The 14,214-nt window shown below is 32.0% G+C and overlaps 2 protein-coding genes across 2 annotated transcripts; both read left to right on the top strand.

Annotated features, from left to right (window-relative positions):
* The first annotated feature begins 2,056 nt into the window (after positions 1–2,056).
* On the top strand, positions 2,057–3,722 carry LOC7482276 (anthocyanin 5-aromatic acyltransferase). Its single transcript, XM_002313256.4, has one exon. The coding sequence runs from the start codon at positions 2,147–2,149 to the stop codon at positions 3,560–3,562; it is 1,416 nt and encodes a 471-aa protein (XP_002313292.2). The 5' UTR covers positions 2,057–2,146; the 3' UTR covers positions 3,563–3,722.
* A 3,966-nt stretch (positions 3,723–7,688) lies between these two features.
* Positions 7,689–10,094, top strand: LOC7475057 (probable mannitol dehydrogenase). Its single transcript, XM_002313257.4, has 5 exons — positions 7,689–7,873; positions 8,187–8,300; positions 8,931–9,444; positions 9,558–9,711; positions 9,828–10,094. The coding sequence occupies exons 1-5, from the start codon at positions 7,713–7,715 to the stop codon at positions 10,025–10,027; spliced, it is 1,143 nt and encodes a 380-aa protein (XP_002313293.2). The 5' UTR covers positions 7,689–7,712; the 3' UTR covers positions 10,028–10,094.
* The last annotated feature ends 4,120 nt before the right edge of the window (positions 10,095–14,214 follow it).

Genomic DNA, 14,214 nt, shown 5'->3' with positions numbered 1-14,214 from the left:
TATATTTTTTTTATTTGTGGGGACCCAAAAATGGGTTACAACATAGGTTATTTTATTTCCACCAAACTGTAATATTGTCTGGGTCAGGACCTTAATTATGGAGGATGGGAATGTAAATAAACTGGAACAGGTGCTGCATTAGAATGAAGGCACTGTAAAAGCTTGTTATTGGCTGTTGAGTATACCAGAAGAGAGGGTTTTAGGCATGGAGGATCATCACAGAGTTCCTACAAAGATCCATAATTAATTTCATATGGAGAGCAGCTCACAACTCATTGTACTACAGAATTCTTATTTTTGTATATGAAATTTTCTGTTGGTGTTACTATTATTCCATCAGCGATTAATTTAATGATTGGATTACGGATGGAAATGCTCTATCGGTAAAATTTTCATCGATGTTTTTTGGTCTGTTGATAAGGTTGTTAGCAATAAAAAAAAATATTATTGCCAATAGATTTACTAACGGGAAAAGCACGCTAAAAAAATTACTCGCTTTATTTTGTTGGTATTTCTCTCGAGAAGCTTGTCATATAACCAACAAAAATATTGTATGCAATTCTATCGATGATTATTTAAAAATATTTTTTAAAAAAATCTATTTAACAAAACTAGAAAATAATTAAATTAATATAAATCAACACTCCATAATACTCAGAACAGAGTTGCTTGAAAAAAAAAGAAGAAAATAAACTCAAACAGATTTGCAACAAATAACTAACGCAAAAAAAAAACTACAACAACAAATAAATAAATCAACTAAAAATAACTTCATATGAAAAATATAATGCAAAAAAAAAACACAAAAAAAGAAGAAAAAAGAAAAATCTTATCTTAATATAGTTGCAAGTGAAGCTGTTAAGAGAGAAAGAAAATTCATAAAGTAAGTTAATTAAAAAAAACTAAGAAGAGAAAAGAAGAAAAGAGAAGAAGAGAAGGAGTTGAGGAGAGAAGAGAAGGAAATAAAAAAAATGGATGTTGATGTTTTTTACATAAGAAAAATAAGAAGAAGAAGGGGTCGTTTGTTGTAAAATTAGGGATTTTAGTCTTTTTATTTGGGTATTTTACCAGTGGATGATTAAATATGAATATTTTTAATTATTCCTTTGGTGATTTTATCTATAACATTTAATTAAAATTTTTAATTTAATTGAAAATTTTCAGAAACCGCCAAATATCACCGACGACTTTTCAATTCGTCAGTGATTATGTCTATAATATTTAATTTAAATCTTCAATTTAATTGAAAATTATTTTTTTAAAAATTATTTTTTTAAAATTAATCACGCAAGGCATTTATCTGCTTTGCTGGGGTATTTTTTCATTTTTTGTTTTAAAACTAAAAGGTCTGTCCTACTAATTTTCGTAAATCAACGCCGGCTTAATCCATCCTCAAATCTTATTTTAGATAGGCTCCAATAAGTGGGTTTCTTCTTCTTCTTCTTCTTCTTCTCTTTTGCAGAAAGGGGAATTCCATCGATCAGAGAGGGTAACTCCAGATAAATAGGGCCAGATTGACCTCGTTTGTGGAGAAATTACGTGTAGTACTCTCGTCTCGTTGATCACCTCTTTAATGCATTGAAAATTCATTAAAAAAAATCAATTCGTGTCTGTTACTCTGTTTTAAAAATGAGTGATTGCTTTTAATTAATTAATTATCGTATCTTGAGAGTTGACCACTTATACACTATTAAAAACTACTAAAAAGTTTGACTCGATGGTGTTATTTATTTATAATGTATTAAAATAATATGTTTTTATTAATATATTAAAACAATAAAAAATATTAAAAAAATATTTAAAGCTAAACATAAAATATAATTTTCAAGAATTGTACCGTGATGCCAAGCCGCCTATGCCTCAAAATTTAAAGTGAAAAGTTCGAGATACCAATGATTAATGTTGTGATGAAATCTGAATGTTAAATTACAGTGTGGGCATGGCCGGATTTTTGGGTTGCTGTGTAGCCGAAGTGTTAAATATTAACGTCATCACTGCCTATAATAAATCTCCGTCAGGTAATTGGCTAATTTATCCATGTATAAATACTCTAGCTTTGAGTTGTAGGAGCTAGCCTACCTTACATCAAATTTCCTTAATTTTTCTCGTAGTCTATACTCTATAGCTAACCCGTATTCTCCCTCTCATGGCTAAATCCTCCACAGTTAAGGTTGTAGAGCACTGCATAGTCTCTCCACCACCCAATTCAGCTCCACCAACTATTCTTCCACTAACTTTCTTGGACATACCATGGCTATTTTTCTCTCCAAGCCAACCTCTCACTTTCTATGAATATCCACACTCCACCTCTCACTTCCTATCCACCACTATCCCCAGCCTCAAGCACTCTCTATCCCTTGCTCTCCAACATTTCTTTCCTTTTGCTGGAAACCTCGTTTTTTCCCCAGCAGGATCCACTAAGCCTAACATTGTCTACAATGATGGAGATTATGTCACATTGACAGTTGCTGAGTCTAGTGGTGATTTCAGTTACTTTACTAGTAATTATGCAAGAGATGTCAATGGGTTTTACCCTCTTGTGCCTAAACTGGCTACTACCAGTACTGTAGCAACTGGCACACGAGAAGAAGTGGTTCCACTGTTTGCCGTCCAGGTTACTGTTTTCGCAAATTGTGGGATTTGCATTGGTCTTGCTTATCATCATGTGGTTGCCGATGGAAGGACATTCAACAATTTTATCAAGGCATGGGCCTTTTTAAGCGCACATGACTGTTCTCTCTCCATCGCTTCATTACCATCTTACAATCGGTCAGTGATAAAAGATGAACATGGGCTCGAGGAGATTTTCTTGAAGGAATTGTGGAAGAGAAAATCTTCACAAGAAATGGTTCTAGGACCTGAAGCCCAAGTAGATTTGCCAAGTATGGTCCGAGCCACGTTCGTGGTGAGATTGGCAGATATGGAGAGGATCAAGAATTGGATAGTTGTTCAATGCAAGAGCAAGAATCAACCACAACCTGTACATTTATCTCCATATGTGTTAACATGTGCTTTTCTTTGGGTTTGTTTAGTGAGAGCTAAAATTCAGAGGGGTGGAAGTGAAAACCACTGCTATTCAAGGGGGGAGGATCCGATTTATCTTGGCTTTATTGCTGGTGGTATGACCCGGATAGACTTTCCGGTACCCACCACATATTTTGGTAACTGTGTTGGGTTTGGTCGGTCCACGGCAACCAGGAATGAACTAATGGGAGAAGATGGGATAATTGTGGCTGCAAATGTGATTGGAAATACAATTAGAAGGTTGGATAAAGAAATTTTTGGTGGGGCGGAAAAATGGATTTCAGAATGGGAGGTAATGTTTGGGTCGGTGATCCATGTTATTGTTTCCGGGTCTCCGAAGTTGAATCTCTATGAGACGGATTTTGGGTGGGGGAGGCCTAAGAAGATAGAGGATATTTCGATCGATAAAATAAGAGCCATTTCACTCCTTGAGAGCAGGGACGAAAAGGGTGGAATTGAGCTAGGCTTAGCCTTCCCCACGGGTGAAATGGATGCTTTCAAGACTCTCTTTATTCAAGAACTCGAGGCTCTTCAATAATGGTCCGTCCGTCCTTTTTATTTCTAGATCGATGCATTTCTTTCTTTGGCATGCCTGTTTCTTTTATTGCAGGATCATTCCTCTTTTTCTCTTATTTAATTGTGGACCGAACTCAATTCTAAATCTATTTATGACCATTATTGTTGTTATTATTAATTAAAAAAAATTAAAAGTGTTAGTGATTTTACCATGGATGTCCTCACATAATACTATTTATTAAAATAATATTTTTTTATGTTTTTTTAATTTATATTTTTATCTTTTAAATTTTATTATTTAACATTTAGCTTATGAAAAATTGAGTTTTATGATTAGTTGCGGTTTATTTTCTATAAGGTTATCTTAATTTTATAATTCATGTTGCGGGGTTAACAGGTTAACCCGGTCTACTTGAGTTTTTTTATAAAAAAATTGTATTTTTTTTTATTTCATCATTCAAAATTAAATTTTATTAGGATTTAGTCTTAGATATTGTCAAGCCCGACCCGAAACCCGCTCAAACCTAACCCGAAATATATATTTATATTATATAAATATATTTGTAGAGTATTTAGAGTTTTTTAATAAAATAACACACATATAAATAATATTTATTATTTTATCATTTAGCAGCATATACCTACTTCAAATATATATATTAATTATTTTTATTTTTTAATGATTAATAAATTACAATAAATAATAGATACTAATTCATATTAGATACTAAAAAACCTGAAAACTAATGCATAATTTATAAATATTTAAAGCTTTTATCTGGTGAATAAAAAATAGTATATAATATATATATATATAAAATTTGATCCTCGAATACCCGTTATAATCCCCAGCATTGACTAACACATGGTCCTGCTAGCTTAATGTCCATCCCTGCCATGCTTTGTACTCCCATGCATTAACTAACAACACAACGGCAGACATTGAAGTTATATCAATGGATTATGTGAACACTGCCATGGAACGATTACCGAAAGGAGATGTTAGACACCGATTTGCTGTTGACATTGGCAACACATTGAAGATTTGAATTTTGTATGAATTAATGGCATGTAATATGAGGTTTCGTGAGTCTGAATCGTTATTCAATTTTTAGTTTTTAGTCTTTGTGTTGGTTTGAAGCAGCCTCTAGTTTTTGCACCGGTCGTGCACCCGTTGCTAGGATACTGTTGTTTTATTCATAACCCGGTTGGGTTTAAAAACAAATCAATTCAGAAGAGTGTATATTTAGAATTGTGATTACGGTTATTTTTTAAAGTATTTTCCATTCGAAAATGTTTTAAAATAATATCTTTTTTATTTTTTAAAAATTATTTTTGACATCAGCATCTCAAAATGATTTAAAAATATTTAAAAATAATATTTTAAAGTAAAAAAAAAATTAAATTTTTTAAAAATATTTTTAAAATATAAAAACAAATAGAGGCAGAATTAAACCAGTAGCTAATCGATTTTGGTCAAATTTTTTTAAATTTTTTTTTTTATCAAAACACCATGCTATGCGCGTGTTAATAAAGTGCCACGTAAGTGAATTAATTATTAAAAGTGAGCTTAATTAGTGCGGAAAAGACAACCAGTTTTTTCCCTCCACCTTCTCCAAGTTTTCTCTATGAATATGAATATCTTTGTTTTGTTGTTTCTTTCTCGCTCCAGCCCACCCAGGTCAGTGTATTTTTTTATTGTTAATTTAATAAATCTTCATAATTTGAAGAATTGCCAGCTGTATATGATATATCCACTTCTGATGAAAAACTTATATAGTAATTAAATATTAGATATTATAGTAAACTAATATTTAGGCCAGGCCCAACTTATAGGGTTACTTTGAGCCCTTATTGCTTGGGCTAGGCCTAAACAGTAAGGTTACTTTGAGCCCATACCACTTAAAACGTGCTCAAATGGAAGGTTTGGTTTCAAGTAAAATGTTTGTACCAACGTAGTGTTAAAATCTAATCCAATTATTAATGTACAATAAAAATATCACCACGATTTTTTTCTTTTATTATCATTCAATCCCTACCTTCACATTGTCAGTTTCAATTTATTTGAGAACTCGACCAATTTTCACTTCTTTATATTGTACAAATTCATTCAATATCAATTGAAATATGTTATATATATAAATTAAAAATCAATTATTAAATTGAAAACAAACAAAAAATTAACAAATAAAAAAACTAAAAAACAGTAATCAAAACTCAAAAGTCTAAATTTGTAATAACCAAGTGTATGTACGGTGTAGGAGGGAGAAATGAAGGAAGGAAAAAAGGATAGGGTCGTTGATGATACACCAATCAGATTTTGAGCATATACACTGGATACAATGAAAAAAAGATGACAAAGAATAATTTGAGATGGCGGATGATCTTTTTTGACAGCTGGAAACCACTACATGTTATCCAAAGTGTGCAGTGGTTCTAACACGGCGGTGCATGCATATGTCAGTAGCTTTTTAAACAAGAAATTATTAGTTTAATGGCAAATTACGTAACTACCCTCAACTAACCTTAAAATTAACAAAAATAATAAGGTTAAAAGATCAAAATACCACTGACAACAATGAATTAAATATCTTATATTCAAGAGTATATGTGTAATGCTATTATGTATATAAAAAAAATATTTAAATACTCCTACATGTTACCACTTATTTTTTTTGTTTCTAGAAGTATTTTGATTATTTTACTGTTTAAAAAATATTAAAATGATAAAAATATCACAAACAAATTAATAATGACTTATAAATCCTTTAAAAATATTAAAATAATATCACCATACTATAATGATGAACGTAAAAATACGAGGAGAGAGCTCCGGTGAATCTCCCGCATCTTATATTTGTTTTACATACTGACTGTTTTCTCAAGGAAGTTGATCAGCTCATGGACGAGAGCGACTTCTCTCTCGAAGACACTGTTTGGGAATGCGGTGCAAACCGTGTTCTCAAAAAATTTTAATATTTTTTTTTGCTAAAATTTAATATGTCTTGTATGTTTTGGATCGTTTTGATATGCTGATGTCAAAAATAATTTTTTAAAATGAAAAAACATCATTGGCATGCATTTCGGCACGAAAAGTTATTTGAAAAGCAACCCCAACCACACTTAGCTCTGTTTGGTATTGAGGTTACTGTTATGGTTGTGGTTTTAAAAAAGTTGTTTTATAAAATGTACTTTTAGTTGAGGTTGGTTTGGAAAAATATATGTTTGGTTAAAACTGTGGTTGAAATTGAGGTTGAACAAAAAGTAGTTTAATGTGTTTGGTTAAAAAAATGCTTTTCAAATTGAGGTTATAAAATAATTAAAAAATATATATATTAATATTAATGATTTGTAATTTAAATATTGTAGATTTAATTACTGTTATTACATCATGAAATAAATAATATTGATATCAAATATTTTTTGTTATTCCATTAAACTATGTGCAATGTCATCACATACGAAATCTATCCAACAAAGACTATATTTTCCATGGTTTCTTAAGCGCTCAACAAAAAAAACTGAATTTTTTGTTATGTCATCAAGAGATTTCCTTTTAATTTTTTGAATAAAACACAATTAAAATAAAAATAAAAACTAATTTTTTTTAACTGGGTCGGACCCGACAAGAAGATAATTGGAATTGCGATCAAATTCTACAAATGCTACATCATCATGTGATATCCTTCTAATTTATGTAGTGTTATTAAATAATATTAAATACTAGTTTTTCGAGTAAAATATAATTTTTTTAAAAAAATTTACAATTTAATTCACTTTAAACTAATTTTTAAAAAAAACCAAAAAAAAAATACTGTCCACATTCACGTGAATAATGCAAGTAAAATCAATTAATTGCACTGATTTTTCAAGAAAAGAAAAAAACATTTTACACTGTTTTTTTTTCTTTTTAAAAAAAAACTAAACTGTTCATTAAAATAAACAGTGGGATAATAGAACATGGCTTCACTGTTATGGTACCTCCCCACGAGCAGCAAAATGCTGCTTCTCAAAACCTGTGGCACAATCTCAAAACCGTATAATGGGTACTACCAGCAGGACGCATTTTTTTCTTATTAACCAAACGCTGTTACCAAACGGGCACACGCTTAGCTCACCCAGTATGTCATCCCTGCCCATTGTACGCAATAGCAGACCAGCCGCCATTATAAATGGGTGGCACTATGCACGCTCTCTCGGCAGTACCAAATAAAGCAAAAAAGAGGGGGGAAATGGCAGAAAAATCTTACGAGGAAGAACATCCTACCAAGGCTTTTGGATGGGCAGCCAGAGACCAATCCGGGGTCCTCTCTCCTTTCAAATTCTCCAGGAGGTTATTCCCTCTCCTCTATCTTGTTGCTACTTTATATAATGATGGGTTTTCTTTTTTCCTTGCTCGGTTTAATTAGATCCATTTTCTTCTTGTTTTTTTAATCATCAATAAACTTGCAGTACAGCTGCAGAATGGGCGACATCAGATATGGCAGTCTTTTAGTAAAATAAGTTGATTAATTCACATCTCTGTAGTTATATGTCTTCTAAGTAATATTTTGGTTGGTGATGGCGATCTGATTAATCTTCTTACCTATTAATATTTCTGATTTTCATTTGCGGTCAATGTTAAGCAAAAATACCTCTTGCAACAGGTCAACAGGAGAGAAGGATGTGAGATTGAAGGTGCTGTTTTGTGGAATATGTCACACAGACCTTCATATGGCCAAGAATGAGTGGGGTAATTCCACGTACCCTCTAGTTCCTGGGTATGAACAGACTGCAAGAGAAATCTTTTAACTTCTTCTGTATCTTGATTTTCATTTTAAACATTTTTCCTTTAGTTTTTGCTTGCACCAACATTTTCTGTTCTGAGTTTCAACCTTCACGCTTTCTGATTCCTCCATTTTTTCCCTTTAAAATTGCAACTATGATTTGGATCTCTTTTTTGACTCAAAAGCAATCAAATTTCTAGTATTCCTTTAACACCCCCCCTCTCTGTTACAATCTTTATCTTGATCAATTGTTGTGGGAGGAACATGATAATTTTGTAAATTGAAGTGATATCATTTGTTGAGATTTATTCATGAATAATTTATTGAAAATTCTCTTTCATGATTAATTTATCGCCACTAATCTATTGAAATTGCCTAAAATAATAATCATATATTTACTAATTTAGGGATTTGGTAGGTTTGATTTTTATTATATTACAACATGATAATATTTTTTGTGTATATAAACATTGCGAACAATGTATTATAAATGGAAAATTGGCAGTCCAGCGAAAATGTTTAGAGGAGTTTTTACTAGTATAAAGAGCAGTTTTGACTAGTATAAATTTGATTCATGCATTGCGATTAAAGGTGTTATTAAATTAAATTAAATTGGCAATGCAGGCATGAGATTGTTGGGCAAGTGACAGGAGTAGGAAGCAAAGTTGAAAAGTTCAGAGTTGGAGACAAAGTGGGGGTGGCGGGCATGATTGGATCATGCCACTCTTGCGATAGTTGCAGCAACAATCTTGAAAATTACTGCTCGGAAGTGATAATCACATATGGTGCAAAATACCTAGATGGAACCACCACATATGGGGGCTACTCGGACATTATGGTCGTAGATGAGCACTTCGTAGTTCATATTCCAGACAACCTATCTCTTGATGCAGCCGCACCTCTCCTATGCGCTGGAATTACAGTGTATAGCCCCTTGAGATTTTACGGTCTTGACAAACCGGGTATGCATGTGGGTGTGGTTGGGCTCGGTGGGCTAGGTCATGTAGCTGTAAAGTTTGCAAAAGCTATGGGGGTCAAGGTGACAGTTATTAGCACCTCACCCAACAAGAAACAAGAAGCCCTCGAGCATCTTGGTGCCGACTCATTTTTGGTTAGCCGTGATCAGGATCAGATGCAGGTATATAAACATGATTCAGAGCACCTTCCTTGCATTTGTAAACTAGTTAAACATTAAATCAAATCTTTTATCCTGTATGTTTGTTTTATGATCTAATATTGCTTGCTATTCAGGCTGCAATGGGCACAATGGATGGTGTAATTGACACGGTGTCGGCCATGCATCCTATCTTGCCTTTGATTAGTCTATTGAAGACTCAAGGAAAGCTGGTTTTGGTTGGTGCGCCTGCGAAACCACTTGAGCTACCAGTGTTTCCTTTGATCGTGGGTATGTATAAATGCATGTATCTCAGTATGTGTTCTAAATTTAACGCAGCATTGATCTTCTCATGGGTAATCAAACAGATAAATATTAGTATAACTACCATGTTATTGGCCTGACAGGAAGAAAAATAGTGGGTGGGAGTGCTGGTGGAGGAATGCAGGAAACACAAGAGATGATTGATTTTGCTGCTAAGAACAACATAACAGCAGATATCGAGTTGATTTCAATGGATTATGTGAACACTGCCATGGAGCGGCTATTGAAAACTGATGTTAGGTATCGATTTGTCATTGATATTGGCAACACAATGAAAAATTGAATTTTCTCCCCAATAAATATTGGATGAATAAAATGCATGTAATGTGAGAATTCATGAGCTTGAATCATCTTCAGTTTTTGGTACTCTTTAAGCACCTCTTAATTTATATAAATAGATCAGTGTAGAGTACGACTTGTAATACTTTTTAAAACTTCTGTTGTTGTGGTTGTCATCGACTGACCCAACTCAATTTAAAATAAGAAAATTGCAATGCAATATTAAGAAGAAAAAAAAACTATAAGTGCCCACCCCAAATATTGTGGACCAAGAGTGAATTTATTACAATAATGAAGGAGGGATTTTTGATTCATACTAGAATTATTAACCCAATTCTAACCCTTGCATGGAGGGTAGAATAGTCTTTTTTTAATGATCATAAAGTTATTTATGAATTGGATAACGAAAACAAGGTTTTTATATATTTATTTAGCATAGTAAAATTACTTGATTATCTTTAAAAGCAAAGTTTTCTTAACTTGAATATAAAGGCTTCATCATTTTAGATTTTTTATAGCTTTGGTCCATGGGTCTTTGTATCTTTTTTCATATTGGGTTTTTGTAATGATAATATTATTTGACGGGTTGTTTGATATTTGACCTAGCATAGATATTATTAAAAAAATTGACTTGCACACATGCAAGCGTGTGAAATGTCATTAATCCTTTTACGCTATGCGTGAGACGTAGTGAGGTGGTGTTATTAGATTCGTCTTTGCTTTTTCTTCGTCCAGGTATGACGCGTGTTTTAATTGGACATCCAATTCAGTGCATGCAATCCTTTTTTTTTTTTTTACTGCTTTTCCTCTCACCTTGATTTTTGTGTTGACCCTGCAAAAAATAAAAGCAGCCCTTCTCTTTATTATTTTTTCATATTTAGTCCTTGTTTTTTTTTTATTACTATTTGATTTATTTGAGATGATTTATAAAATTGGATTTTTTTTCAATTTCATCCCCTTCAATATTTTTTATCTTTCAGATTTGGTTCTTATTCTTTTAATTGATATTTGTGTTATTTGAGATTATTTTTTAAAGTTTATTTTTTTATGATTTCATCCTTTTAAGGTTTTTTTCTTCCAATTTGATCCTTGTTATTTTATTTGCTATGTTTTTTTTCCTTGGAAATGTTTTCTAGATTGATCTCCTTTTTTACGATTTCATGCTCCATGATTTAATTTGTTGATAATTGAGCTTCTTCATTGAGCATAAATCTAGGATTTCAGGGGTTGTGAATTTGAAAGATTAACCTAGGTTTAGAAATTTTGCTCGGCCTTTTCTTCTTCTTTTTTAAAGTCGTGTTTTTTCAGTTTCACCCCTTAACATTTATTAAATTAAAGATTGGACTCTATTTTTTTTTTCTATAGGAATTTTCACTAATTTTGAGAATAACCCGAGTTATCTCAAGTCTTTTTATTTATCGTTTTTTGTTTAATTTATCTTTTTTAAAAAATTTATTTTTAAATCATATCAAATATAAGCATGAAATATTTATTTCATGATATTTTGATTAGTTTGTTTTCTAATTCATTGCTCAAACAACACGTGTAGCCTCTTGATAAAGCTTTTCACAATGACATTTAAACCGTCTTGATAAGTTATTTTTTATAATTGAGCAGTTGTCATGGTGAAGCGATGATAGGTCGATGACTGGTTTCTTTTTCTTTATCTCCAGAGTATAATTAATTATTATCTTTTTTTTATTCATGTTATTTACAATATTTTTATTTTTAAAATTATATTATTAAATTAATCATGTTTATTAAATCTTGTTAAGTTAATAATCAAGGTATCATGCTTTTCTTACATTTTAAAAAACATCGGTATCACCTTTTTTTTTTTTTCCATGTTAAGAAAAGTTTCCTATCTAATATGTACTATATCATGTTTATCTATTTGGAACATCTTTTTTTTTTTTTGGATTCGAGGAAACCTCACCCTCTGAAAAGCGCACTTTGTGGGTCCAGGTGAGCGAGTAAAACCCCAGCTGTTCCAGGCTCTTAAAAGAGGTGCACGCCCTGACTCAAACTCGAGACCTGCTGTGCAGATCTCAAGCCCTTTGCCTTCACGCTACGCCCATTGGGGATTTTGGGAACATCTCCAGTGGTAGCAAAAGCCATTCATAGTAACCAAGACTCTTACAAAAGGTGCACGCCCTGACTCGAACTCGAGACCTGCTGTGCAGATCTCAAGTCCTTTGTCATCACGTTACGCCCTTTGGGGACTTTTGGAACATCTCCAATGGTAGCAAAAGCCATTCATAGTAACCAAATTATTAAAATGGTATTTTGAAGAGTATATATATGGTTGATTTTTTTCTTATATGCGCTCCAATAAAAAATATTATTATAATAACTTATTTATATTTTAATATATTTGTTATTAATACAACAACTTCCTTGCAACTAATTTAATTAATTTTTATATAATAGAATCAAGTTATTAATTATGATTAAAAAAAACCACTTCAACAACATTCAAAAAGTTTCATCATCACTGCAAGGAGAAATCTTGGAAAATCACAGCCCACCTTTCTCCCTCTCTCTCGCACAATGCTCTCCCCACGCTATTTTGATGTCCTTGAGATCTGGAGGCAATGTTCATTTAGGACCCACTCACAGATGGGACTCTCTTGTTTATGAAGCTTTGATAGACCGTGATAACACTGCAATTTTCTTTGTTAAGGGGCTTTTAATCTACAGCCAAAGAAGCTTTTTAATGCTTCAAGGTTTGCGTGTGTATGGCTGGGTTTTTAGGAGATCCAAGTTTTTGCTCCGATCTGAAGTCATATATATCTCAAGAGATTGTGAGGTGAGAGACCCCTTTCATTATCCCACTAATGGTCAACAGTTCTATTTAATTATTTTAAAGGCGATGAAGAGCAGAGAGTTGAAGAAGAAAAATAAAAGATTGAATTATTTTAAAGGCGATGAAGCAATGCAGCAATGTTCATATCAGGCCACACAAATCTAAGTATCTAACTGTGAAACAAGTAAAGCTGTACAAAATCTAACCATATATGAAATCAAAACCTAATAAATTGAAAACCACAAAAGACTATGAGGAGAGAAGATGAGAATAAAAAAAGAGAGGTAATGAGAAATAAAAGAAGTAGAAATATGATGATATGATTTATTAGTGAAATTAAATGAAATCAAGATTTGTGCTTTGTAGGAACATGAATTGGAACGTGTATTGTGAAGCGAGATTTGATGATTTAATATTTTAAAAAATATCCTTTCTGTTTTTAAACTGTTGTTAAAAAACTTTTGTAGGGTGTCGTTTATGCTTTGGTTTAATAGAGTTTTGTTTTTTTTGACTTCAAGCATTGATAAATAAGATTTTAAAGCTTTTGACAAAAAAGTTTCCTTATTCGAAATGCTTATGTTAAAAAGAAAAATTTATATCTTTAAAATTATTATTTTTTAGATTGAGACCCTCTATTTATAAAGGGTTTTCATGTTTTTTTTATAATATCACATGACAAAATATCTTGAATATTTCATCTCATGTGTTAATGTTTTATTGATAAAAAATATAAAAACATATTTATTTTTTATATTAATTATAAAAATAACTATCATGAAATTTGAGGGATAGAAAATTTTGATTTCTACTGTTACACACCGGGTCCAGATTACTACAAACATTTCTGAACTTTTAAATCATTACAAAACCAGTCCCTCAACTAAAAAAAGTTGGAATTGATCTCCTGCACCCTTTTTTTATTATTAACATAGGTGTCCGGGCCAGCTTGCGCATACCTCGACTAATCCCACGGGCCTTGAAGCTAACGACTATGTAAGCTTCCAGTGACCATCATATTAACAACCACAGGGCTCGAACTTGAGATCATAGGGAAAGCAAATCTCTTGGTCCCAAACTCTTACCACTGGACCACCTACTAGATGATTAATCTTCTACACCTTCGATCCGTTTGAAAGTGGGCTCATTTATCATGTTTTTCTAATTAAAGGACTTTTACATATTATATGTTATTTTATAAATATTAACATATTTTTTCACACTTTTCAATTAAAAAACATAATATAATGAAACATATCATTAACTCTGGTACATTTTACACTATTTTAAAAATTAATTTAGAGTTTTAAAGTTAATGTGTCTTAAGCAATTGTTGACACATCACCATGCCATATCACACGACAAGAGATATGTTGACACAAATGGAG

Source organism: Populus trichocarpa, chromosome 9, assembly GCF_000002775.5.
Source record: "Populus trichocarpa isolate Nisqually-1 chromosome 9, P.trichocarpa_v4.1, whole genome shotgun sequence".
NCBI classification, from domain to species: Eukaryota; Viridiplantae; Streptophyta; class Magnoliopsida; order Malpighiales; family Salicaceae; genus Populus; species Populus trichocarpa.
This window is presented reverse-complemented; position numbering and strand designations above follow the sequence as displayed.